Source organism: Oncorhynchus masou, chromosome 12 (assembly GCF_036934945.1).
Source record: "Oncorhynchus masou masou isolate Uvic2021 chromosome 12, UVic_Omas_1.1, whole genome shotgun sequence".
NCBI lineage: Eukaryota > Metazoa > Chordata > Actinopteri > Salmoniformes > Salmonidae > Oncorhynchus > Oncorhynchus masou.
The window spans coordinates 1,808,632-1,836,347 of record NC_088223.1 but is presented as its reverse complement, the minus strand read 5'-3'; the positions used below and the strand labels follow the sequence as shown (position 1 = coordinate 1,836,347).

Genomic DNA, 27,716 nt, shown 5'->3' with positions numbered 1-27,716 from the left:
ACTCACCCTGACGTCATCCTCTACCACTATCAGGAAGCTCTACAGAGACTCACCCTGACGTCATCCTCTACCACTATCAGGAAGCTCTACAGAGACTCACCCTGACGTCATCCTCTACCACTATCAGGAAGCTCTATAGAGACTCACCCTGACGTCATCCTCTACCACTATCAGGAAGCTCTACAGAGACTCACCCTGACGTCATCCTCTACCACTATCAGGAAGCTCTATAGACTCACCCTGACGTCATCCTCTACCACTATCAGGAAGCTCTACAGAGACTCACCCTGACGTCATCCTCTACCACTATCAGGAAGCTCTACAGAGACTCACCCTGACGTCATCCGCTACCACTATCAGGAAGCTCTACAGAGACTCACCCTGACGTCATCCTCTACCACTATCAGGAAGCTCTAAAGAGACTCACCCTGACGTCATCCTCTACCACTATCAGGAAGCTCTACAGAGACTCACCCTGACGTCATCCTCTACCACTATCAGGAAGCTCTACAGAGACTCACCCTGACGTCATCCTCTACCACTATCAGGAAGCTCTATAGACTCACCCTGACGTCATCCTCTACCACTATCAGGAAGCTCTACAGAGACTCACCCTGACGTCATCCTCCACCACTATCAGGAAGCTCTACAGAGACTCACCCTGACGTCATCCTCTACCACTATCAGGAAGCTCTACAGAGACTCACCCTGACGTCATCCTCTACCACTATCAGGAAGCTCTACAGAGACTCACCCTGACGTCATCCTCTACCACTATCAGGAAGCTCTACAGAGACTCACCCTGACGTCATCCTCTACCACTATCAGGAAGCTCTACAGAGACTCACCCTGACGTCATCCTCTACCACTATCAGGAAGCTCTAAAGAGACTCACCCTGACGTCATCCTCTACCACTATCAGGAAGCTCTACAGAGACTCACCCTGACGTCATCCTCTACCACTATCAGGAAGCTCTACAGAGACTCACCCTGACGTCATCCTCTGTGATGTATCCGGTCTGAGCCACCCACCACGCCTCTACTGAGATCTCTATTGGCTTGGAGGGCAGCAGGTCCCGCGCTGTTTTCCTACGGAAGAATTTCTGATAGGAGACACAAGTGTCATACATGTTAAATCACTGTTACTATTCATTAGTCAGTAATTACATTTTAAAACATATGACCAAGGTAATAACGACATGCTTCAAGGTCTTCATGTCTTACCTTGGAAGACCTGCACTGGTTCATCAAGTCAATATACTGGTTCCTCCCGATGCCCAGCAGTCTTAGACCTAGAAGATAGACAGGAGACATTAATCACTGGTTTTTATATTTTTTTTTGTTATTTTACCAGGTTACATGGGAGAGGAGGGGGATGAATGAGCCAATTGAAAACTGGGGATTATTAGGTGACCATAATGGTTTGAGGGCCAGATTGGGATATTAGCCAGGACACCGGGGTTAACACCCCTACTCTTACGATAAGTGCCATGGGATCTTTAATGACCTCAGAGAGTCAGGACACCCGTTTAACGTCCCATCCGAAAGACTGCACCCTACACAGGGCAGTGTCCCCAATCACTGCCCTGGGGCATTGGGATATTTTTTAGACCAGAGGAAAGAGTGCCTCTTACTAGCCCTTCAACACCACTTCCAGCAGCATTTGGTCTTCCATCCAGGAACTGACCAGGACCAACCCTGCTTAGCTTCAGAAGCAAGCCAGTAGTGGTATGCAGGGTGGTATGCTGCTGGCCTTAGACCAGAGCCCTATTCCCTATATAGTGCACTACTTTAGACTAGAGCCCTATTCCCTATATAGTGCACTACCTGAGACCAGAGCCCTATTCCCTGTATAGTACACTACCTGAGGCCAGAGCCCTATTCCCTGTATAGTACACTACCTGAGACCAGAGCCCTATTCCCTGTATAGTACACTACTTTAGACTAGAGCCCTATTCCCTATATAGTGCACTACTTTAGACCAGAGCCCTATTCCCTATATAGTGCACTACTTTAGACCAGAGCCCTATTCCCTGTATAGTACACTACCTGAGACCAGGGCCCTATTCCCTGTATAGTACACTACCTGTGACCAGAGCCCTATTCCCTGTATAGTACACTACCTGTGACCAGAGCCCTATTCCCTGTATAGTACACTACCTGTGACCAGAGCCCTATTCCCTGTATAGTACACTACCTGTGACCAGAGCCCTATTCCCTGTATAGTACACTACCTGAGACCAGGGCCCTATTCCCTGTATAATACACTACCTGAGACCAGAGCCCTATTCCCTGTATAGTACACTACCTGAGACCAGAGCCCTATTCCCTGTATAGTACACTACCTGAGACCAGAGGCCTATTCCCTGTATAGTACACTACCTGAGACCAGAGACCTATTTCCTGTGTAGTACACTACCTGAGACCAGAGCCCTATTCCCTGTATAGTACACTACCTGTGACCAGAGCCCTATTCCCTGTATAGTACACTACCTGTGACCAGAGCCCTATTCCCTGTATAGTACACTACCTGAGACCAGAGCCCTATTCCCTGTATAGTACACTACCTGTGACCAGAGCCCTATTCCCAATGTAAATTGTCTGGTGATGATTTTTATGAATTGTTCAGCAGTCTTATGGCTTGGGGGTAGAAGCTGTTGAGGAGCTGTTTGGTCCTAGACTTGGTGCTCCGGTACCGCTTGCCGTGCTGTAGCAGAGAAAACAGTCTATGAATTTGGTGACTGGAGTCTCTGACAATTTTATGGGCTTTCCTCTGACATCGCCTATTATATAGGTCCGGAATGGCAGGAAGCTTGGCCCCAGTGATGTACTGGGCCATACTCACTACCCTCTGTAGTGGCTTACGGTCAGATGCCGAGCAGTTGCCATACCGGGCGGTGATGAAACCGGTCAGGATGCTCTCGATGGTGCAGCTGTAGAACCTTTTGAGGATCTGGGGTCGCATGCCAAATCTTTTCAGTCTCCTGAGGGGGAAGAGGTTTTGTCATGCCCTCTTCAAGACTGTCTTGATGAGGACATCAAGCAGTCGTGGGTGAACAGGGAATAGAGGAGGGGACTTAGTGTTAAGGATCAGCGTGGCAGACCTGTTGTTGCTTACTCTTACCACCTGTGGGCGGCCCGTCAGGAAGTCCAGGATCCAGTCGCAGAGGGAGGTGTTAAGTCCCAGAGTCCTTAGCTTAGTGATGAGCTTCGTGGACACTATGGTGTTGAACGCTGATCTGTTGTCAAGGAAGAGTATTCTCACATAGGTGTTCCTTTTGTCCAGGTGAGAAAGGGCAGTGTGGAGTGTGATTGAGATTGCATCGTCTGTGGATCTGTTGGGGCAGTATGCGAATTGGAGTGGGTCTAGGGTGTCCGGGAGGATGCTGTTGATGTGAGCCATGACCAGCCTTTCAAAGCACTTCATGGCTACCGACGTGAGTGCCACGAGGCGGTAATCAGGTAGGCAGGCTATCTTCGCTTCCTTGGGCACAGGGACTATGGTGGTCTGCTTGAAACATGTAGGTATTACAGACTCGGCCATGGAGAGGTTGAAAATGTCAGTGTAGACACTTGACAGGTCCGTGCATGCTTTGAGTACATGTCCTGGTAATCCATCTGGCCCAGCAGCTTTGTGAATGTTGACCTGTTTAAAGGTTGTGTCCACATCAGCTACCGAGAGTGTTGTCACACAGTCATCAAGAACAGCTGGTGATCTCGTGCATGCTTCAGTGTTGCTTGCCTCGAAGCGAGCATAAAGTTTGTCAGTCTCTCAGCAGAAAGTCATGGAGCCATCAAGCTTCTGGCCAGTCTGACAGCAGAAAGTCATGGAGCCATCCTGCTCCTGGCCAGTCTGACAGCAGAATAACATGGAGCCATCCTGCTTCTGACCAGTCTGACAACAGAAAGTCATGGAGCCATCCTGCTTCTGACCAGTCTCTCAGCAGAAAGTCATGGAGCCATCCTGTTTCTGGCCAGTCTGACAACGGAACAACATGAAGCCATCCTGCTTCTGACCAGTCTGACAACAGAAAGTCATGGAGCCATCAAGCTTCTGACCAGTCTGACAACAGAAAGTCATGGAGCCATCCTGCTTCTGACCAGTCTCTCAGCAGAAAGTCATGGAGCCATCCTGCTTCTGACCAGTCTGACAACAGAAAGTCATGAAGCCATCCTGCTCCTGGCCAGTCTCTCAGCAGAAAGTCATGAAGCCATCCTGCTTCTGACCAGTCTGACAACAGAAAGTCATGGAGCCATCCTGCTTCTGACCAGTCTCTCAGCAGAAAGTCATGGAGCCACACTGCTTCTGGCCAGTCTGACAGCAGAAAGTCATGGAGCCATCCTGCTTCTGGCCAGTCTGACAGCAGAAAGTCATGGAGCCATCCAGCTTCTGGCCAGTCTCTCAGCAGAAAGTCATGGAGCCATCCTGCTTCTGGCCAGTCTCTCAGCAGAAAGTCACGGAGCAGTCCTGTTTCTGGCCAGTCTGACAACAGAACAACATGAAGCCATCCTGTTTCTGGCCAATCTGTCAGGAGAAAGTCATGGAGCCATCCTGCTTCTGGCCAGTCTCTCAGCAGAAAGTCATGGAGCCATCCTGTTTCTGGCCAGTCTGACAACAGAACAACATGAAGCCATCCTGTTTCTGGCCAGTCTGTCAGGAGAAAGTCATGGAGCCATCCTGCTTCTGGCCAGTCTCTCAGCAGAAAGTCATGAAGCCATCCTGCTTCTGGCCAGTCTGACAGCAGAAAGTCATGGAGCCATCCTGCTTCTGGCCAGTCTGACAGCAGAAAGTCATGGAGCCATCCTGCTTCTGGCCAGTCTGACAGCAGAAAGTCATGGAGCCATCCTGCTTCTGGCCAGTCTCTCAGCAGAAAGTCATGGAGCCATCCTGCTTCTGGCCAGTCTCTCAGCAGAAAGTCATGGAGCCATCCTGCTTCTGGCCAGTCTCTCAGCAGAAAGTCATGGAGCCATCCAGCTTCTGGCCAGTCTGACAGCAGAAAGTCATGGAGCCATCCTGCTCCTGGCCAGTCTCTCAGCAGAAAGTCATGGAGCCATCCTGCTTCTGGCCAGTCTGACAGCAGAAAGTCATGGAGCCATCCTGCTTCTGGCCAGTCTGACAGCAGAAAGTCATGGAGCCATCCTGCTTCTGGTCAGTCTCTCAGCAGAAAGTCATGGAGCCATCCAGCTTCTGGCCAGTCTCTCAGCAGAAAGTCATGGAGCCATCCTGCTTCTGGCCAGTCTCTCAGCAGAAAGTCATGGAGCCATCCTGCTTCTGGCCAGTCTCTCAGCGGAAAGTCATGGAGCCATCCTGCTTCTGGCCAGTCTCTCAGCAGAAAGTCATGGAGCCATCCAGCTTCTGGCCAGTCTGACAGCAGAAACTCATGGAGCCATCCTGCTCCTGGCCAGTCTCTCAGCAGAAAGTCATGGAGCCATCCTGCTTCTGGCCAGTCTCTCAGCAGAAAGTCATGGAGCCATCCAGCTTCTGGCCAGTCTGACAGCAGAAAGTCATGGAGCCATCCTGCTTCTGGCCAGTCTGACAACAGAAAGTCATGGAGCCATCCTGCTCCTGGCCAGTCTCTCAGCAGAAAGTCATGGAGCCATCCTGCTCCTGGCCAGTCTCTCAGCAGAAAGTCATGGAGCCATCCTGCTTCTGGCCAGTCTCTCAGCAGAAAGTCATGGAGCCATCCTGCTCCTGGCCAGTCTCTCAGCAGAAAGTCATGGAGCCATCCTGCTTCTGGCCAGTCTCTCAGCAGAAAGTCATGGAGCCATCCTGCTTCTGGCCAGTCTGACAGCAGAAAGTCCTGGAGCCATCCTGCTCCTGGCCAGTCTCTCAGCAGAAAGTCATGGAGTCATCCTGCTTCTGGCCAGTCTGACAGCAGAAAGTCATGGAGCCATCCTGCTCCTGGCCAGTCTCTCAGCAGAAAGTCATGGAGCCATCCTGCTTCTGGCCAGTCTGACAGCAGAAAGTCCTGGAGCCATCCTGCTCCTGGCCAGTCTCTCAGCAGAAAGTCATGGAGCCATCCTACTTCTGGCCAGTCCCTCAGCAGAAAGTCATGGAGCCATCCAGCTTCTGGCCAGTCTCTCAGCAGAAAGTCCTGGAGCCATCCTGCTCCTGGCCAGTCTCTCAGCAGAAAGTCATGGAGTCATCCAGCTTCTGGCCAGTCTGACAGCAGAAAGTCCTGGAGCCATCCTGCTCCTGGCCAGTCTCTCAGCAGAAAGTCATGGAGCCATCCTGCTTCTGGCCAGTCCCTCAGCAGAAAGTCATGGAGCCATCCTGTTTCTGGCCAGTCCCTCAGCAGAAAGTCATGGAGCCATCCAGCTTCTGGCCAGTCTCTCAGCAGAAAGTCCTGGAGCCATCCAGCTTCTGGCCAGTCCCTCAGCAGAAAGTCCTGGAGCCATCCTGCTCCTGGCCAGTCCCTCAGCAGAAAGTCATGGAGCCATCCAGCTTCTGGCCAGTCTCTCAGCAGAAAGTCCTGGAGCCATCCTGCTCCTGGCCAGTCTCTCAGCAGAAAGTCATGGAGTCATCCAGCTTCTGGCCAGTCTGACAGCAGAAAGTCCTGGAGCCATCCTGCTTCTGGCCAGTCTCTCAGCAGAAAGTCATGGAGCCATCCTGCTTCTGGCCAGTCTCTCAGGAGGAAGTAATCTACCAATGCCGCTTCATTCATTAATTTGCCGTTTGTAATGCAATGGGCTTTAGCAATTATTGTTTTATCAGTTACTGAGTTCCTGAAAATGAATTTTTAATTAGTTAGAAGAGGAATAACAGTCGGAACAGTTCATTTGAAAATAAGGTCAAAGACAGTGTTTCCCATGTATTAATTTAGCAGCAGTGGCCCAATGCCACAACCCTGGTGTTACTAGCACAATGTTTTAACTCACTGATGTTCTTATCCCTGAGAGAGGAGGGAGTACTACAATACTACTAACAGTCAGCAGTGTATCCCTGAGAGAGGGAGTACTACAATACTACTAACAGTCAGCAGTGTATCCCTGAGAGGGAGTACTACAATACTACTAACAGTCAGCAGTGTATCCCTGAGAGAGGGAGTACTACAATACTACTAACAGCCAGCAGTTTATACCTGAGAGAGGGAGTACTACAATACTACTAACAGTCAGCAGTGTATCCCTGAGAGGGAGTACTACAATACTACTAACAGTCAGCAGTGTATCCCTGAGAGAGGGAGTACTACAATACTACTAACAGCCAGCAGTTTATACCTGAGAGAGGGAGTACTACAATACTACTAACAGTCAGCAGTTTATCCCTGAGAGAGGGAGTACTACAATACTACTAACAGCCAGCAGTTTATCCCTGAGAGAGGGAGTACTACAATACCACTAACAGTCAGCAGTTTATCCCTGAGAGAGGGAGTACTACAATACTACTAACAGTCAGCAGTGTATCCCTGAGAGAGGGAGTACTACAATACTACTAACAGCCAGCAGTTTATACCTGAGAGAGGGAGTACTACAATACCACTAACAGTCAGCAGTTTATCCCTGAGAGAGGGAGTACTACAATACTACTAACAGCCAGCAGTGTATCCCTGAGAGGGAGTACTACAATACTACTAACAGTCAGCAGTGTATCTCTGAGAGAGGGAGTACTACAATACTACAAACAGCCAGCAGTTTATACCTGAGAGAGGGAGTACTACAATACTACTAACAGTCAGCAGTGTATCCCTGAGAGAGGGAGTACTACAATACTACTAACAGCCAGCAGTGTATCCCTGAGAGGGAGTACTACAATACTACTAACAGTCAGCAGTGTATCTCTGAGAGAGGGAGTACTACAATACTACAAACAGCCAGCAGTTTATCCCTGAGAGAGGGAGTACTACAATACTACTAACAGTCAGCAGTTTATCCCTGAGAGAGGGAGTACTACAATACTACTAACAGTCAGCAGTTTATCCCTGAGAGAGGGAGTACTACAATACTACTAACAGTCAGCAGTTTATCCCTGAGAGAGGGAGTACTACAATACTACTAACAGTCAGCAGTGTATCTCTGAGAGAGGGAGTACTACAATACTACAAACAGCCAGCAGTTTATCCCTGAGAGAGGGAGTACTACAATACTACTAACAGTCAGCAGTTTATCCCTGAGAGAGGGAGTACTACAATACTACTAACAGCCAGCAGTGTATCCCTGAGAGGGAGTACTACAATACTACTAACAGTCAGCAGTTTATCCCTGAGAGAGGGAGTACTACAATACTACTAACAGCCAGCAGTGTATCTCTGAGAGAGGGAGTACTACAATACTACTAACAGCCAGCAGTGTATCCCTGAGAGAGGGAGTACTAAAATACTACTAACAGCCAGCAGTGTATCCCTGAGAGAGGGAGTACTACAATACTACTAACAGCCAGCAGTGTATCCCTGAGAGAGGGAGTACTACAATACTACTAACAGCCAGCAGTGTATCCCCGAGAGAGGGAGTACTGCAATACTACACATGGTGTGCGTCCTTATTATTGAATTCCGATAGCCATTTGTAAGATGTTAGAACAACCGTCCTCATTTACTTTTCCTCAGCCAACAAGACGAGCAACCGACAGCCAAATCACTAGCCTGTCAATCTACAAGCCCCCATTTTAGAAAAGTTAACCTGTTCTATTGGCCAGCTTGTCATTCTGTGCAACAAAGAAACAAACAGACTCTGGGACAGTTGTTGGAGATAAATCCCAAATTCAATCAACCAGTAGGCCTAGACTTCATAAAAAACACAACATTAAAAAGCAATGAGTCTGATACAACAGCTCAGAACATTTAGATAATAAGGTTGATGAACTATTATTTCATTATAAAGCACAGCATTGCGCACAAGGCAGCAGGCCACATATACAAATGTTCCTTCCATTATGCAATTAGCAGGAAAACACTTGTCAAAGGTACACTGCACATGACAGATGGAAATATCTGTTAATATAACTGGGATTATCAACAACTAATATGACTGGGATTATCATGGGTTACTAATATGACTGGGATTATGATGGGTAACTAATATGACTGGGATTATGATGGGTTACAAATATGACTGGGATTATCATGGGTTACAAATATGACTGGGATTATCATGGGTTACTAATATGACTGGGATTATCATGGGTTACTAATATGACTGGGATTATCATGGGTTACTAATATGACTGGGATTATGATGGGTAACTAATATGACTGGGATTATGATGGGTTACAAATATGACTGGGATTATCATGGGTTACAAATATGACTGGGATTATCATGGGTTACTAATATGACTGGGATTATGATGGGTTACAAATATGACTGGGATTATGATGGGTTACAAATATGACTGGGATTATGATGGGTTACTAATATGACTGGGATTATGATGGGTTACAAATATGACTGGGATTATGATGGGTTACTAATATGACTGGGATTATGATGGGTTACAAATATGACTGGGATTATGATGGGTTACAAATATGACTGGGATTATGATGGGTTACAAATATGACTGGGATTATCATGGGTTACAAATATGACTGGGATTATGATGGGTTACAAATATGACTGGGATTATGATGGGTTACAAATATTACTGGGATTATGATGGGTTACTAATATGACTGGGATTATGATGGGTTACAAATATGACTGGGATTATCATGGTTTACAAATATGACTGGGATTATGATGGGTTACAAATATGACTGGGATTATGATGGGTTACAAATATGACTGGGATTATGATGGGTTACAAATATGACTGGGATTATGATGGGTTACTAATATGACTGGGATTATCATGGTTTACAAATATGACTGGGATTATGATGGGTTACAAATATGACTGGGATTATGATGGGTTACAAATATGACTGGGATTATGATGGGTTACTAATATGACTGGGATTATGATGGGTTACAAATATGACTGGGATTATGATGGGTTACAAATATGACTGGGATTATCATGGGTTACTAATATGACTGGGATTATCATGGGTTATTAATATGACTAGGATTAACATGGGTTAGTAATATGACTGGGATTATCATAGGTTACTAATATGACTGGGATTATCATGGGTTACAAATATGACTGGGATTATGATGGGTTACTAATATGACTGGGATTATCATGGGTTACAAATATGACTGGGATTATCATGGGTTACAAATATGACTGGGATTATGATGGGTTATTAAAATGACTAGGATTATCATGGGTTACCAATATGACTTGGATTATCATGGGTTACTAATATGACTAGGATTATCATCAACTAGCATGGGATGCTAATATGACTAGAATTATCATCAACTAGCATGGGATGCTAATATGACTAGGATTATCATCAACTAGCATGGGTTGATAATATGACTGGGATGATCATCAACTAGCATGGGTTGCTAATATGACTAGGATTATCATCAACTAGCATGGGTTGCTAATATGACTAGGATTATCATCAACTAGCATGGGTTGCTAATATGACTAGGATTATCATCAACTAGCATGGGTTGCTAATATGACTAGGATTATCATCAACTAGCATGGGTTGCTAATATGACTAGGATTATCATCAACTAGCATGGGTTGCTAATATGACTAGGATTATCATCAACTAGCATGGGTTGCTAATATGACTAGGATTATCATCAACTAGCATGGGATGCTAAAATGACTAAAATGGTGCCTTTATCTAATGGACAATGAAAGAAAGTTGATTTGAAAACCATTAGAACGTGAGAGAAATATGCTACTGGTTTCAATGGCATATGGTAGTGTAAATCATTTCCTCCACATTTCTATGGTCTGATTTTGGCGAGGCTACTTTGTAAGACATGCCTCATAATATGCAATAAAACGTTCAGGTTTCCAACAACTAAACGTTTTCAAAATGCATCCTGCCTCCAGCTCATTGCAAAGTGGTGTGTGACACTCTGAAAGCCTGCCAACAACCGCTGCTTACACACTTGAATGGCAAATGAGAAGCGTGCTACAATTACCAGTTGAGAAATAAAAACAGTAGCTCTTTTCAATCGTGGCCATCAAAACTGTTTTTAACACACGATTGCATTTAGAATTATTACGCAATGATTGGGCTTATAAAAGCACATTTCAGACCAGCCAGGTTTGAGGAGCTGTCGAAGCAGCTCTCACAGTGTCTGACTGATTCTGCGCTCCAATTCGGCTCTGTATATGTATGCTATGCTCTTGTGCTAAATAAGATGAATCATGAAAATGCATGTGCCAATTTAATTACACAAAATTATGCAAATGAATCTATAGACCGATAAGCATGACCGGTCAAATGTATTTACATCCATTAATAGTCTAAAAATAATTATTTTGGAATGAATAGTTTTTTTCTTTGGGGCCAAAAGCAGCTATTACCGGCTACCGAAATACTGCTCCACACACCACATAGCTCAGAGAGAAAGTACAGCAACAGGCTACTTACAGTCAGCAGCAGTGAAGTTGGGCAACGAGTCGTAACTCTTCTCTACGTTCATGATGTCCTGGAGGTGGAGAGAGGGAGGAAGGGAGGAGAGAGAGAGGTGGAGAGAGGGAGGAAGGGAGGAGAGAGGGAGGTGGAGAGAGAGAGGTGGAGAGAGGGAGGAAGGGAGGAGAGAGGGATAGTGGAGAGAGAGAGGTGGAGAGAGGAAGGAAGGGGGGAGAGAGGGAGGTGGAGAAAGAGGGAGGAGAGGGAGGAGAGAGGGAGGTGGAGAGAGGGAGGAGAGGAAAGAGAAGAGGGAAGAGGAGAGAGGAAGGGAGGGAGAAATTAAACCAGGAAAAAGGGAGCAGCAAATTAATTTCTCTTCCTACACCATTCCTTCCTTCCCTGAACCTTGATTATTCACTGTCAATGTTCCAAATGGAACCCTATTCCCAATGTAGTGCACTACTTTGGACCAGGACCCTATGGCACACTATTCCCTATTTAGTGCAGTAATTAATTTATCCTATTAAAAACACATCAAATGGATTATCAGAGTGACACATCGTTCAGTAATGTAATTGACATGTCTAGTATGAAGATGTTGCCTCAGAACGTGCAGCGAGATGTTGCCTCAGAACGTGCAGCGAGATGTTGCCTCAGAACGTGCAGCGAGATGTTGCCTCAGAACGTGCAGCGAGATGTTGCCTCAGAACGTGCAGCGAGATGTTGCCTCAGAACGTGCAGCGAGATGTTGCCTCAGAACGTGCAGCGAGATGTTGCCTCAGAACGTGCAGCGAGATGTTGCCTCAGAACGTGCAGCGAGATGTTGCCTCAGAACGTGCAGCGAGATGTTGCCTCAGAATGTAGAAAATAAAATTGGTTTGAATGTTTTTCACCATTAACGATATCACAATCAGCTAAGCAACATTTGGAGTTTGGGCACGAGATGTAGGCCGAGTTGTTAATCATATTAAATCTGTGCATTTTTGTTCATTGAAATTCAATGAAAATCTTCAAGGCAATGAAAAAGAGTAGCGGTTTGTAGGATGTGCTGGATAACAGTTGAGGTCCACCCCACACTGACTGGGGCAATCCGCCATCGTAATGTACTATGTTAGGTTCCAACGTTCAGAGTAAAAACTCGCCGGACACTATGAAAGGTTCAACCAAGTTTATTCTCCCAGAGAATCAATACAGCTGCATTAGACAAAGACCTTTTCACACAAGCAGTGATATTTAACCCTTCCTCCAGAGTCTCCTCCCACCCATCTGTACAAGCAGTGATATTTAACCCTTCCTCCAAAGTCTCCTCCCACCCATCTGTACAAGCAGTGATATTTAACCCTTCCTCCTGAGTCTCCTCCCACCCATCTGTACAAGCAGTGATATTTAACCCTTCCTCCAGAGTCTCCTCCCACCCATCTGTACAAGCAGTGATATTTAACCCTTCCTCCTGAGTCTCCTCCCACCCATCTGTACAAGCAGTGATATTTAACCCTAAATCCTGAGTCTCCTCCTACCCATCTGTACAAGCAGTGATATTTAACCCTTCATCCTGAGTCTCCTCCCACCCATCTGTACAAGCAGTGATATTTAACCCTTCCTCCCGTCTCCTCCCACCCATCTGTACAAGCAGTGATATTTAACCCTTCCTCCAGAGTCTCCTCCCACCCATCTGTACAAGCAGTGATATTTAACCCTTCCTCCAGAGTCTCCTCCCACCCATCTGTACAAGCGGTGATATTTAACCCTTCCTCCAGAGTCTCCTCCTACCCATCTGTACAAGCAGTGATATTTAACCCTTCCTCCAGCGTCTCCTCCCACCCATCTGTACAAGCAGTGATATTTAACCCTTCCTCCAGAGTCTCCTCCCACCCATCTGTACATTTACATTTACATTTAAGTCATTTAGCAGACGCTCTTATCCAGAGCGACTTACAAATTGGTGAATTCACCTTCTGACATCCAGTGGAACAGCCACTTTACAATAGTGCATCTAAATCATTAAGGGGGGGGGGGGGGGGGTGAGAAGGATTACTTATCCTATCCTAGGTATTCCTTGAAGAGGTGGGGTTTCAGGTGTCTCCGGAAGGTGGTGATTGACTCCGCTGTCCTGGCGTCGTGAGGGAGTTTGTTCCACCATTGGGGGGCCAGAGCAGCGAACAGTTTTGACTGGGCTGAGCGGGAACTGTACTTCCTCAATGGTAGGGAGGCGAGGAGGCCAGAGGTGGATGAACGCAGTGCCCTTGCTTGGGTGTAGGGCCTGATCAGAGCCTGGAGGTACTGCGGTGCCGTTCCCCTCACAGCTCCGTAGGCAAGCAGTGATATTTAACCCTTCCTCCAGAGTCTCCTCCCACCCATCTGTACAAGCAGTGATATTTAACCCTTCCTCCAGAGTCTCCTCCCACCCATCTGTACAAGCAGTGATATTTAACCCTTCCTCCAGAGTCTCCTCCCACCCATCTGTACAAGCAGTGATATTTAACCCTTCCTCCAGAGTCTCCTCCCACCCATCTGTACAAGCAGTGATATTTAACCCTTCCTCCAGAGTCTCCTCCCACCCATCTGTACAAGCAGTGATATTTAACCCTTCCTCCAGACTCTCCTCCCACCCATCTGTACAAGCAGTGATATTTAACCCTTCCTCCAGAGTCTCCTCCCACCCATCTGTACAAGCAGTGATATTTAACCCTTCCTCCAGAGTCTCCTCCCACCCATCTGTACAAGCAGTGATATTTAACCCTTCCTCCAGAGTCTCCTCCCACCCATCTGTACAAGCAGTGATATTTAACCCTTCCTCCAGAGTCTCCTCCCACCCATCTGTACAAGCAGTGATATTTAACCCTTCCTCCAGAGTCTCCTCCCACCCATCTGTACAAGCAGTGATATTTAACCCTTCCTCCTGAGTCTCCTCCCACCCATCTGTACAAGCAGTGATATTTAACCCTTTATCCTGAGTCTCCTCCTACCCATCTGTACAAGCATTGACTCTTTACTGCTCGGCTGGACACTAAGTGATACGGGCCATAAACTTTACATTTCTTCCTTAACGTGACCTGACCTGGACCCCCCACCATTCATCACTAATCCATGGCTAATCCTTATCAATGCCACGCGATCACATTGCCAACACTCAGTACATTCCAAGCTCAATAGCCCCCATCACATACGTTCCTCCTATAGATCGCCAAGGGACTATTCACACCAGAGGTTAATGGTTATGGCACCTCTCATTTCTCTATTGAAACAAATCATTAATAAGGATTTAAAGTTCATCAATCCAAACCTATCAGAAGGAGCCATCGGGATGCAGCATGGTTCTTTAATACGGACGCTATGGACTGTCACATGTTGGGGCAACTCTGGGGTTTACAAGTCAACCACAGTCTTGTTTGAGTCAAGGCAAACGGTGCGAAACTCCAGGAATAACACACACAAAATTAACCCTCACCAGGACCATTTATCTCTTTCATTTTGAATTATAAGACCGGTTAAGGTATCAAAAAATATATTTTTAAAAGTATTTTATGAAACGTTGAATTTTTGCTATTAGCCCATAGAAACACATTGAATAACAGATAGTCCTTACTGCTATTAGCCAATAGAAACACATTGAATAACAGATAGTCCTTACTACTATTAGCCCATAGAAACACATTGAATAACAGATAGTTCTTACTGCTATTAGAAACACATTGAATAACAGATAGTCCTTATTGCTATTAACCCATAGAAACACATTGAATAACAGATAGTCCTTACTGCTATTAGAAACACATTGAATAACAGATAGTCCTTACTGCTATTAGCCCATAGAAACACATTGAATAACAGAGAGTCCTTACTGCTATTAGAAACACATTGAATAACAGATAGTCCTTACTGCTATTAGAAACACATTGAATAACAGATAGTCCTTACTGCTATTAGAAACACATTGAATAACAGATAGTCCTTACTGCTATTAGCCCATAGAAACACATTGAATAACAGATAGTCCTTACTGCTATTAGAAACACATTGAATAACAGATAGTCCTTACTGCTATTAGCCCATAGAAACACATTGAATAACAGAGAGTCCTTACTGCTATTAGAAACACATTGAATAACAGATAGTCCTTACTGCTATTAGAAACACATTGAATAACAGATAGTCCTTACTGCTATTAGCCCATAGAAACACATTGAATAACAGATAGTCCTTACTACTATTAGCCAATAGAAACACATTGAATAACAGATAGTCCTTACTGCTATTAGAAACACATTGAATAACAGAGAGTCCTTACTGCTATTAGAAACACATTGAATAACAGATAGTCCTTACTGCTATTAGAAACACATTGAATAACAGAGAGTCCTTACTGCTATTAGAAACACATTGAATAACAGATAGTCCTTACTGCTATTAGAAACACATTGATTAACAGATAGTCTTTACTGCTATTAGAAACACATTGAATAACAGATAGTCCTTACTGCTATTAGCCCATAGAAACACATTGAATAACAGATAGTCCTTACTGCTATTAGCCAATAGAAACACATTGAATAACAGATAGTCCTTACTGCTATTAGCCAATAGAAACACATTGAATAACAGATAGTCCTTACTGCTATTAGCCCATAGAAACACATTGAATAACAGATAGTCTTTACTGCTAATAGCCCATAGAAACACATTGAATAACAGATAGTCCTTACTGCTCTTAGCCCATAGAAACACATTGAATAACAGATAGTCCTTACTGCTATTAGAAACACATTGAATAACAGAGAGTCCTTACTGCTATTAGAAACACATTGAATAACATATAGTCCTTACTGCTATTAGCCCATAGAAACACATTGAATAACAGATAGTCCTTACTGCTATTAGAAACACATTGAATAACAGAGAGTCCTTACTGCTATTAGAAACACATTGAATAACAGATAGTCCTTACTGCTATTAGAAACACATTGAATAACAGATAGTCCTTACTGCTATTAGAAACACATTGAATAACAGATAGTTCTTACTGCTCTTAGCCCATAGAAACACATTCAATAACAGATAGTCCTTACTGGGTTAGGGTTAGGGTTAGGGTTAACCCTAACCCTAACCCTACTAACCAGAGCCCTATGGACCTTATAGACCAGAGCCCTATGGACCTTATAGACCAGAGCCCGATGGACCTTATAGACCAGAGCCCTATGGACGTACATGGACCTTATAGACCAGAGCCCTATGGACCTTATAGACCAGAGCCCTACGGACCTTATAGACCACAGCCCTATGGACCTTATAGACTAGAGCCCTATGGACCTTATAGACCAGAGATATATGGACCTTATAGACCAGAGCACTATGGACCTTATAGACCAGAGCACTATGGACCTTATAGACCAGAGCCCTATGGACCTTATAGACCAGAGCCCTATGGACGTACATGGACCTTATACACCAGAGCCCTATGGACCTTATAGACCAGAGCCCTACGGACCTTATAGACCACAGCCCTATGGACCTTATAGACTAGAGCCCTATGGACCTTATAGACCAGAGATATATGGACCTTATAGACAAGAGCCCTATGGACCTTATAGACCAGAGCACTATGGACGTACATGGACCGTATAGACCAGGGCACTATGGACCTAATAGACCAGAGCCCGATGGACCTTATAGACCAGAGCCCTATGGACCTTATAGACCAGAGCCCGATGGACCTTATAGACCAGAGCCCTATGGACCTTATAGACCAGAGCCCTATGGACCTTATAGACCAGAGCCCTATGGACCTTATAGACCAGAGCCCTATGGACCTTATAGACCAGAGCCCTATGGACCTTATAGACCAGAGCCCTATGGACCTTATAGACCAGAGCCCTATGGACGTACATGGACCTTATAGACCAGAGCCCTATGGACCTTATAGACCAGAGCCCTACGGACCTTATAGACCACAGCCCTATGGACCTTATAGACTAGAGCCCTATGGACCTTATAGACCAGAGATATATGGACCTTATAGACCAGAGCCCTATAGACCTTATAGACCAGAGCACTATGGACGTACATGGACCGTATAGACCAGGGCACGATGGACCTTATAGACCAGAGCCCTATGGACCTTATAGACCAGAGCCCTATGGACCTTCTAGACCAGAGCCCTATGGACCTTATAGACCAGAGCCCGATGGACCTTATAGACCAGAGCCCGATGGACCTTATAGACCAGAGCCCTATGGACCTTATAGACCAGAGCCCTATGGACCTTATAGACCAGAGCCCTATGGACCTTATAGACCAGAGCCCTATGGACCTTATAGACCAGAGCCCTATGGACCTTATAGACCAGAGCCCTATGGATCTTATAGACCAGAGCCCCATGGACCTTATAGACCAGAGCCCCATGGACGTTATAGACCAGAGCAAAATGGACCTTATAGACCAGAGCCCTATGGACCTTATAGACCAGAGCCCTATGGACCTTATAGACCAGAGCCCTATGGACCTTATAGACCAGAGCCCTATGGACCTTATAGACCAGAGCCCTATGGACCTTATAGACCAGAGCACTATGGACCTTATAGACCAGAGCACTATGGACCTTATAGACCAGAGCCCTATGGACCTTATAGACCAGAGCCCTATGGACGTACATGGACCTTATAGACCAGAGCCCTATGGACCTTATAGAACAGAGCCCTACGGACCTTATAGACCACAGCCCTATGGACCTTATAGACTAGAGCCCTATGGACCTTATAGACCAGAGATATATGGACCTTATAGACCAGAGCCCTATGGACCTTATAGAGCAGAGCACTATGGACGTACATGGACCGTATAGACCAGGGCCCTATGGACCTTCTAGACCAGAGCCCGATGGACCTTATAGACCAGAGCCCGATGGACCTTATAGACCAGAGCCCGATGGACCTTATAGACCAGAGCCCTATGGACCTTATAGACCAGAGCCCTATGGACCTTATAGACCAGAGCCCTATGGACCTTATAGACCAGAGCCCTATGGACCTTATAGACCAGAGCCCTATGGACCTTATAGACCAGAGCCCTATGGACCTTATAGACCAGAGCCCGATGGACCTTATAGACCAGAGCCCGATGGACCTTATAGACCAGAGCCCTATGGACCTTATAGACCAGAGCGCTATGGACCTTATAGACCAGAGCCCTATGGATCTTATAGACCAGAGCCCCATGGACGTTATAGACCAGAGCAAAATGGACCTTATAGACCAGAGCCCTATGGACCTTATAGACCAGAGCCCTATGGACCTTATAGACCAGAGCCCTATGGACCTTATAGACCAGAGCCCTATGGACCTTATAGACCAGAGCCCTATGGACCTTATAGACCAGAGCCCTATGGACCTTATAGACCAGAGCACTATGGACCTTATAGACCAGAGCACTATGGACCTTATAGACCAGAGCCCTATGGACCTTATAGACCAGAGCCCTATGGACGTACATGGACCTTATAGACCAGAGCCCTATGGACCTTATAGACCAGAGCCCTACGGACCTTATAGACCACAGCCCTATGGACCTTATAGACTAGAGCCCTATGGACCTTATAGACCAGAGATATATGGACCTTATAGACCAGAGCCCTATGGACCTTATAGAGCAGAGCACTATGGACGTACATGGACCGTATAGACCAGGGCACTATGGACCTTATAGACCAGAGCCCGATGGACCTTATAGACCAGAGCCCTATGGACCTTATAGACCAGAGCCCTATGGACCTTATAGACCAGAGCCCTATGGACCTTATAGACCAGAGCCCTATGGACCTTATAGACCAGAGCCCTATGGACCTTATAGACGAGAGCCATATGGACCTTATAGACCAGAGCCCTATGGACCTTATAGACCAGAGCCCTATGGACCTTATAGACGAGAGCCCTATGGACCTTATAGACCAGAGCCCTATGGACCTTATAGACCAGAGCCCTATGGACCTTATAGACGAGAGCACTATGGACCTTATAGACCAGAGCACTATGGACCTTATAGACCAGAGCCCTATGGACCTTATAGACCAGAGCCCTATGGACCTTATAGACCAGAGCCCTATGGACCTTATAGACGAGAGCCCTATGGACCTTATAGACCAGAGCCCTATGGACCTTATAGACCAGAGCCCTATGGACCTTATAGACCAGAGCCCTATGGACCTTATAGACCAGAGCCCTATGGACCTTATAGACCAGAGCCCTATGGACCTTATAGACCAGAGCCCTATGGACCTTATAGACGAGAGCCCTATGGACCTTATAGACGAGAGCCCTATGGACCTTATAGACCAGAGCCCTATGGACCTTATAGACCAGAGCCCTATGGACCTTATAGACCAGAGCCCTATGGACCTTATAGACGAGAGCCCTATGGACCTTATAGACCAGAGCCCTATGGACCTTATAGACCAGAGCCCTATGGACCTTATAGACCAGAGCCCTATGGACGTACATGGACCTTATAGACCAGAGCCCTATGGACGTACATGGACCTTAACAAGTATTTCATACACTGCCGATTTTGCAGGTTTTCCTACTTACAAAGCATGTAGAGGTCTGTCATTGTTATCATAGGTACACATCAACTGTGAGAGACGGAATCTAAAACAAAAATCCAGAAAATCACATTGTATGAATTTTAAGTGATTAATTAGCATTTTATTGCATGTATGGTCTGAGGATCTCATCTCGGTACCTCATGGCAGTCAGGCTACCTCTGGCGAGCACATGGAGGGCTGTGCGGCCCCCCAAAGAAATGCCACCCCACACCATGACTGACCCACCGCCGAACCGGTTATGCTGGAGGATGTTGCAGGCAGCAGAACGTTCTCCACGGCGTCTCCAGACTCTGTCACTTCTGTCACGTGCTCAGTGTGAACCTGCTTTCATCTGTGAAGAGCACAGGGCACCAGTGGCGATTTGCCAATCTTGGTGTTCTCTGGCAAATGCCAAACGTCCTGCACGGTGTTGGGCTGTAAGCACAACCCCCACCTGTGGACGTCGGGCCCTCATACCACCCTCATGGAGTCGGTTTCTGACCGTATGAGCAGACACATGCACATTTGTGGCCTGCTGGAGGTCATTTTGCAGGGCTCTGGCAGTGCTCCTCCTTGCACAAAAAGGAGGAGGTAGCGGTCCTGCTGCTGGGTTGTTGCCCTCCTACGGCCTCCTCCACGTCTCCTGATGTACTGGCCTGTCTCCTGGTAGCGCCTCCATGCTCTGGACACTACGCTGACAGACACAGCAAACCTTCTTGCCACAGCTCTCATTGATGTGCCATCCTGGATGATCTGCACTACCTTAGCCACTTGTGTGGGTTGTAGACTCCGTCTCATGCTACCACTAGAGTGAAAGCACCGCCAGCATTCAAAAGTGACCAAAACATCAGCCAGGAAGCATAGAAACTGAGAAGTGGTCTGTGGTTACCACCTGCAGAACCACTCCTTTATTGGGGGTGTCTTGCTAATTGCCTATAATTTCCACCTGTTGTCTATTCCATTTGCACAACAGCATGTGAAATGTATTGTCAATCAGAGTTGCTTCCGAAGTGGACAGTTTGATTTCACAGAAGTGTGATTGACTTGGAGTTACATTGTGTTGTTTAAGTGTTCCCTTTATTTTTTTGAGCAGTGTAATAGGAGAAGGGGTGACTACAGTAGATATATTATATATAGTAATAGTATATAGTATTATAGTACCTCCATGAAGCTGATATAGTAGGAGAAGGGGTAACTACAGTAGATATATTATATAGTATTATAGTACCTCCATGATGCTGATATAGTAGGAGAAGGGGTGACTACAGTAGATATATTATATATGGTAATAGTATATATTATTATAGTACCTCCATGATGCTGATATAGTAGGAGAAGGGGTGACTACAGTAGATATATTATATAGTATTATAGTACCTCCATGATGCTGATATAGTAGGAGAAGGGGGTGATGCGGAGGCCTTTGACCATGATGTCTGACAGGTGGTAGGGGTAGAGCATCAGGTGATCTCGGCTGTACTTCAGCAGCTCCTCATAGTACTTCCTCTCATCCTTCCTCACGTGTCTCACTGGACAGACATGGGGGGAGAGGACAGACACAGTCAGATCAGATAGGGCCAGGTTAGGACAGACAATCAGATCAGATTGGGACTGACAAGGACAGAGACAGACAGATCAGATAGGAACTGATAAGGACAGAGACAGAAAGATCAGATAGGGACTGATAAGGACAGAGACAGACAGATCAGATAGGGACTGATAAGGACAGAGACAGACAGATCAGATAGGGACTGATAAGGACAGACAGTCAGATCAGATAGGGACGGGTTAGGACAGACAGATCAGATAGGGACGGGTTAGGACAGTCAGATCAGATAGGGACTGATAAGGACAGAGACAGAAAGATCAGATAGGGACTGATAAGGACAGAGACAGACAGATCAGATAGGGACAGGTTAGGACAGACAGTCAGATCAGATAGGGACTGATAAGGACAGACAGTCAGATCAGATAGAGACTGATAAGGACAGAGACAGACAGATCAGATAGGGACTGATAAGGACAGAGACAGACAGATCAGATAGGGACTGATAAGGACAGAGACAGACAGATCAGATAGGGACTGATAAGGACAGACAGTCAGATCAGATAGGGACGGGTTAGGACAGACAGATCAGATAGGGACGGGTTAGGACAGTCAGATCAGATAGGGACTGATAAGGACAGAGAAGGTCAGATCAGATAGGGACTGAAAAGGACAGAGACAGTCAGATCAGAGAGGGACTGATAAGAACAGAGACAGTCAGATAGGGACGGGTTAGGACAGACAGTCAGATCAGATAGGGACGGGTTAGGACAGACAGTCAGATCAGATAGGGACTGGTTAGGAAAGACAGTCAGATCAGATAGGGACTGATAAGAACAGAGACAGTCAGATAGGGACGGGTTAGGAAAGACAGTCAGATCAGATAGGGATGGGTTAGGAAAGACAGTCAGATCAGATAGGGACTGGTTAGGACAGACAGTCAGATCAGATAGGGACGGGTTAGGACAGACAGTCAGATCAGATAGGGACAGGTTAGGACAGACAGTCAGATCAGATAGGGACTGATAAGGACAGAGGCAGTCAGATAGGGACGGGTTAGGAAAGACAGTCAGATCAGATAGGGACGGGTTAGGAAAGACAGTCAGATCAGATAGGGACGGGTTAGGACAGACAGTCAGATCAGATAGGGACGGGTTAGGACAGACAGTCAGATCAGATAGGGACGGGTTAGGACAGACAGTCAGATCAGATAGGGACTGATAAGGACAGAGGCAGTCAGATAGGGACGGGTTAGGAAAGACAGTCAGATCAGATAGGGACGGGTTAGGAAAGACAGTCAGATCAGATAGGGACTGGTTAGGACAGACAGTCAGATCAGATAGGGACGGGTTAGGACAGACAGTCAGATCAGATAGGGACAGGTTAGGACAGACAGTCAGATCAGATAGGGACTGATAAGGACAGAGGCAGTCAGATAGGGACGGGTTAGGAAAGACAGTCAGATCAGATAGGGACGGGTTAGGACAGACAGTCAGATCAGATAGGGACGGGTTAGGACAGACAGTCAGATCAGATAGGGACGGGTTAGGTCAGACAGATCAGATAGGGACTGATAAGGACAGAGACAGTCAGATCAGATAGGGACGGGTTAGGACAGACAGTCAGATCAGATAGGGACAGGATAGGACAGACAGATCAGATAGGGACAGGATAGGACAGACAGATCAGATAGGGACGGGTTAGGACAGTCAGATCAGATAGGGACTGATAAGGACAGAGAAGGTCAGATCAGATAGGGACTGATAAGAACAGAGACAGTCAGATAGGGACGGGTTAGGACAGACAGTCAGATCAGATAGGGATGGGTTAGGACAGACAGTCAGATCACATAGGGACGGGTTAGGTCAGACAGTCAGATCAGATAGGGACTGATAAGGACAGAGACAGTCAGATCAGATAGGGACTGATAAGGACAGAGACAGTCAGATCAGATAGGGACTGATAAGGACAGAGGCAGTCAGATAGGGACGGGTTAGGAAAGACAGTCAGATCAGATAGGGACGGGTTAGGTCAGACAGTCAGATCAGATAGGGACAGATAAGGACAGAGACAGTCAGATCAGATAGGGACTGATAAGGACAGAGGCAGTCAGATAGGGACGGGTTAGGAAAGACAGTCAGATCAGATAGGGACGGGTTAGGAAAGACAGTCAGATCAGATAGGGACGGGTTAGGACAGACAGTCAGATCAGATAGGGACTGATAAGGACAGAGGCAGTCAGATAGGGACGGGTTAGGAAAGACAGTCAGATCAGATAGGGACGGGTTAGGAAAGACAGTCAGATCAGATAGGGACGGGTTAGGAAAGACAGTCAGATCAGATAGGGACGGGTTAGGACAGACAGTCAGATCAGATAGGGACGGGTTAGGACAGACAGTCAGATCATATAGGGACGGGTTAGGACAGACAGTCAGATCAGACAGGGACTGATAAGGACAGAGACAGTCAGATAGGGACAGGTTAGGACAGACAGATCATATAGGGACGGGTTAGGACAGACAGTCAGATCAGACAGGGACTGATAAGGACAGAGACAGTCAGATAGGGACAGGTTAGGACAGACAGATCAGATAGGGACGGGTTAGGACAGAGAAGGTCAGATCAGATAGGGACAGGTTAGGACAGTCAGATCAGATAGGGACTGATAAGGACTGTGAGACAGTCAGATCAGATAGGGACAGGATAGGACAGACAGATCAGATAGGGACGGGTTAGGACAGTCAGATCAGATAGGGACTGATAAGGACAAAGAAGGTCAGATCAGATAGGGACGGGTTAGGACAGTCAGATCAGATAGGGACTGATAAGGACAAAGAAGGTCAGATCAGATAGGGACAGGTTAGGACAGTCAGATCAGATAGGGACTGATAAGGACAGAGACAGTCAGATCAGATAGGGACAGGATAGGACAGACAGATCAGATAGGGACGGGTTAGGACAGTCAGATCAGATAGGGACTGATAAGGACAGAGAAGGTCAGATCAGATAGGGACAGGTTAGGACAGTCAGATCAGATAGGGAATGATAAGGACAGAGAAGGTCAGATCAGATAGGGACGGGTTAGGAAAGACAGTCAGATCAGATAGGGACAGGATAGGACAGACAGATCAGATAGGGACGGGTTAGGACAGTCAGATCAGATAGGGACTGATAAGGACAGAGAAGGTCAGATCAGATAGGGACGGGTTAGGAAAGACAGTCAGATCAGATAGGGACGGGTTAGGACAGACAGTCAGATCAGATAGGGACTGATAAGGACAGAGGCAGTCAGATAGGGACTGATAAGGACAGAGGCAGTCAGATAGGGACAGGTTAAGGAAAGAGTCAGATCAGATAGGGACTGATAAGGACAGAGGCAGTCAGATAGGGACAGGTTAAGGAAAGACAGTCAGATCAGATAGGGACGGGTTAGGACAGACAGTCAGATCAGATAGGGACTGATAAGGACAGACAGTCAGATCAGATAGGGACTGATAAGGACAGAGGCAGTCAGATAGGGGTGGGTTAAGGAAAGACAGTCAGATCAGATAGGGACTGATAAGGACAGAGGCAGTCAGATAGGGACAGGTTAAGGAAAGACAGTCAGATCAGATAGGGACGGGTTAGGAAAGACAGTCAGATCAGATAGGGACGGGTTAGGACAGACAGTCAGATCAGATAGGGACTGATAAGGACAGAGGCAGTCAGATCAGATAGGGACTGATAAGGACAGACACTGTGATCAGATAGGGAAAGAAAGCTAGTCCATTAGGCCTACTGACAACTTCAAAAACAATGACAATAGTAGATACTTTCAGATACATAGGGCCCCATAATAATGCACTGTAAGTCCTGAGAAATAAAATGATTTATCATTGGTTATAAATTGGCCTACAGAAAGTATTCACACATTGACTTTTTCCACAATGGTCATGAAATGTTTTCCATATATAATATCATGACAAGTTTACACTATTCCTCTATGGCAAAGATATTTCTATAGGTCTTCCCTTTCATCTGTCTGGTGTTAGTTAGTTACTGGCTAGCTAAGTCTTCATCTGTCTGGTGTTAGTTAGTTAGTTACTGGCTAGCTAGGTCTTCATCTGTCTGGTGTTAGCTAGTTACTGGCTAGCTAGGTCTTCATCTGTCTGGTGTTAGCTAGTTACTGGCTAGCTAGGTCTTCATCTATCTGGTGTTAGCTAGTTACTGACTAGCTAGGTCTTCCCTTTCATCTGTGTCTGGTGTTAGCTCGTTACTGGCTAGCTAGGTCTTCATCTGTCTGGTGTTAGCTCGTAACTGGCTAGCTAGGTCTTCATCTGTCTGGTGTTAGCTAGTTACTGGCTAGCTAGGTCTTCATCTGTCTGGTGTTAGCTAGTTACTGACTAGCTAGGTCTTCATCTGTCTGGTGTTAGCTCGTTACTGACTAGCTAGGTCTTCATCTGTCTGGTGTTAGCTAGTTACTGGCTAGCTAGGTCTTCATCTGTCTGGTGTTAGCTAGTTAGTTAGTTACTGGCTAGCTAGGTCTTCATCTGTCTGGTGTTAGCTAGTTACTGGCTAGCTAGGTCTTCATCTGTCTGGTGTTAGCTAGTTACTGACTAGCTAGGTCTTCATCTGTCTGGTGTTAGTTAATTACTGGCTAGCTAGATTTTCATCTGTCTGGTGTTAGTTAGTTAGTTACTGGCTAGCTAGGTCTTCGTCTGTCCGGTGTTAGTTAGTTACTGGCTAGCTAGGTCTTCATCTGTCTGGTGTCAGTTAGTTCGTTACTGGCTAGCTAGGTCTTCGTCTGTCTGGTGTTAGCTAGTTACTGGCTAGCTAGGTCTTCATCTGTCTGGTGTTAGCTAGTTACTGGCTAGCTAGGTCTTCATCTGTCTGGTGTTAGTTAGTTATTTACTGGCTAGCTAGGTCTTCATCTGTCTGGTGTTAGTTAGTTCGTTACTGGCTAGCTAGGTCTTCATCTGTCTGGTGTTAGCTAGTTACTGTCTAGCTAGGTCTTCATCTGTCTGGTGTTAGCTAGTTACTGGCTAGCTAGGTCTTCATCTGTCTGGTGTTAGTTAGTTAGTTACTGGCTAGCTAGGTCTTCATCTGTCTGGTGTTAGCTAGTTACTGGCTAGTTAGGTCTTCACCTGTCTGGTGTTAGTTAGTTAGTTACTGGCGAGCTAGGTCTTCGTCTGTCTGGTGTTAGTTACTTACTGGCTAGCTAGGTCTTCATCTGTCTGGTGTTAGCTCGTTACTGACTAGCTAGGTCTTCATCTGTCTGGTGTTAGCTAGTTACTGGCTAGCTCGGTCTTCATCTGTCTGGTGTTAGCTAGTTACTGGCTGGCTCGGTCTTCATCTGTCTGGTGTTAGCTAGTTACTGGCTAGCTAGGTCTTCATCTGTCTGGTGTTAGTTAGTTAGTTACTGGCTAGCTAGGTCTTCCCTTTCATCTGTGTCTGGTGTTAGCTCGTTACTGGCTAGCAAGGTCTTCATCTGTCTGGTGTTAGCTCGTTACTGGCTAGCTAGGTCTTCATCTGTCTGGTGTTAGCTAGTTACTGGCTAGCTAGGTCTTCATCTGTCTGGTGTTAGCTAGTTACTGGCTAGCTAGGTCTTCATCTGTCTGGTGTTAGCTCGTTACTGGCTAGCTAGGTCTTCATCTGTCTGGTGTTAGCTAGTTACTGGCTAGCTAGGTCTTCATCTGTCTGGTGTTAGCTCGTTACTGACTAGCTAGGTCTTCATCTGTCTGGTGTTAGCTAGTTACTGGCTTGCTAGGTCTTCATCTGTCTGGTGTTAGTTAGTTAGTTAGTTAGTTACTGGCTGGCTCGGTCTTCATCTGTCTGGTGTTAGCTAGTTACTGGCTAGCTAGGTCTTCATCTGTCTGGTGTTAGCTAGTTAGTTAGTTACTGGCTAGCTAGGTCTTCATCTGTCTGGTGTTAGCTAGTTACTGGCTAGCTAGGTCTTCATCTGTCTGGTGTTAGTTAGTTACTGGCTAGCTAGGTCTTCATCTGTCTGGTGTTAGCTAGTTACTGGCTAGCTAGGTCTTCATCTGTCTGGTGTTAGTTAGTTACTGGCTAGCTAGGTCTTCATCTGTCTGGTGTTAGCTAGTTACTGGCTAGCTAGGTCTTCATCTGTCTGGTGTTAGTTTGCAAGTTACTGGCTAGCTAGGTCTTCATCTGTCTGGTGTTAGTT

The 27,716-nt window shown here is 46.2% G+C and overlaps 1 protein-coding gene across 2 annotated transcripts in view; it reads right to left on the bottom strand.

Annotated features, from left to right (window-relative positions):
* The window catches only part of fam91a1 (family with sequence similarity 91 member A1), a 132,119-nt gene that overhangs the window by 101,388 nt on the left and 3,015 nt on the right, over nucleotides 1–27,716 (bottom strand). The window contains exons 3-6 of one of the 2 annotated variants that reach the window (XM_064979458.1): nucleotides 21,385–21,536; nucleotides 11,454–11,511; nucleotides 1,225–1,292; nucleotides 990–1,103 (exon numbers count right to left, since the gene is read on the bottom strand). In XM_064979458.1, the coding sequence (XP_064835530.1) occupies nucleotides 990–1,103; nucleotides 1,225–1,292; nucleotides 11,454–11,511; nucleotides 21,385–21,536 (392 nt within the window). Of the gene's footprint in view, nucleotides 1–989; nucleotides 1,104–1,224; nucleotides 1,293–11,453; nucleotides 11,512–21,235; nucleotides 21,285–21,384; nucleotides 21,537–27,716 lie in introns of those variants that run through there. The other variant, XM_064979459.1, reaches the window with a different exon arrangement.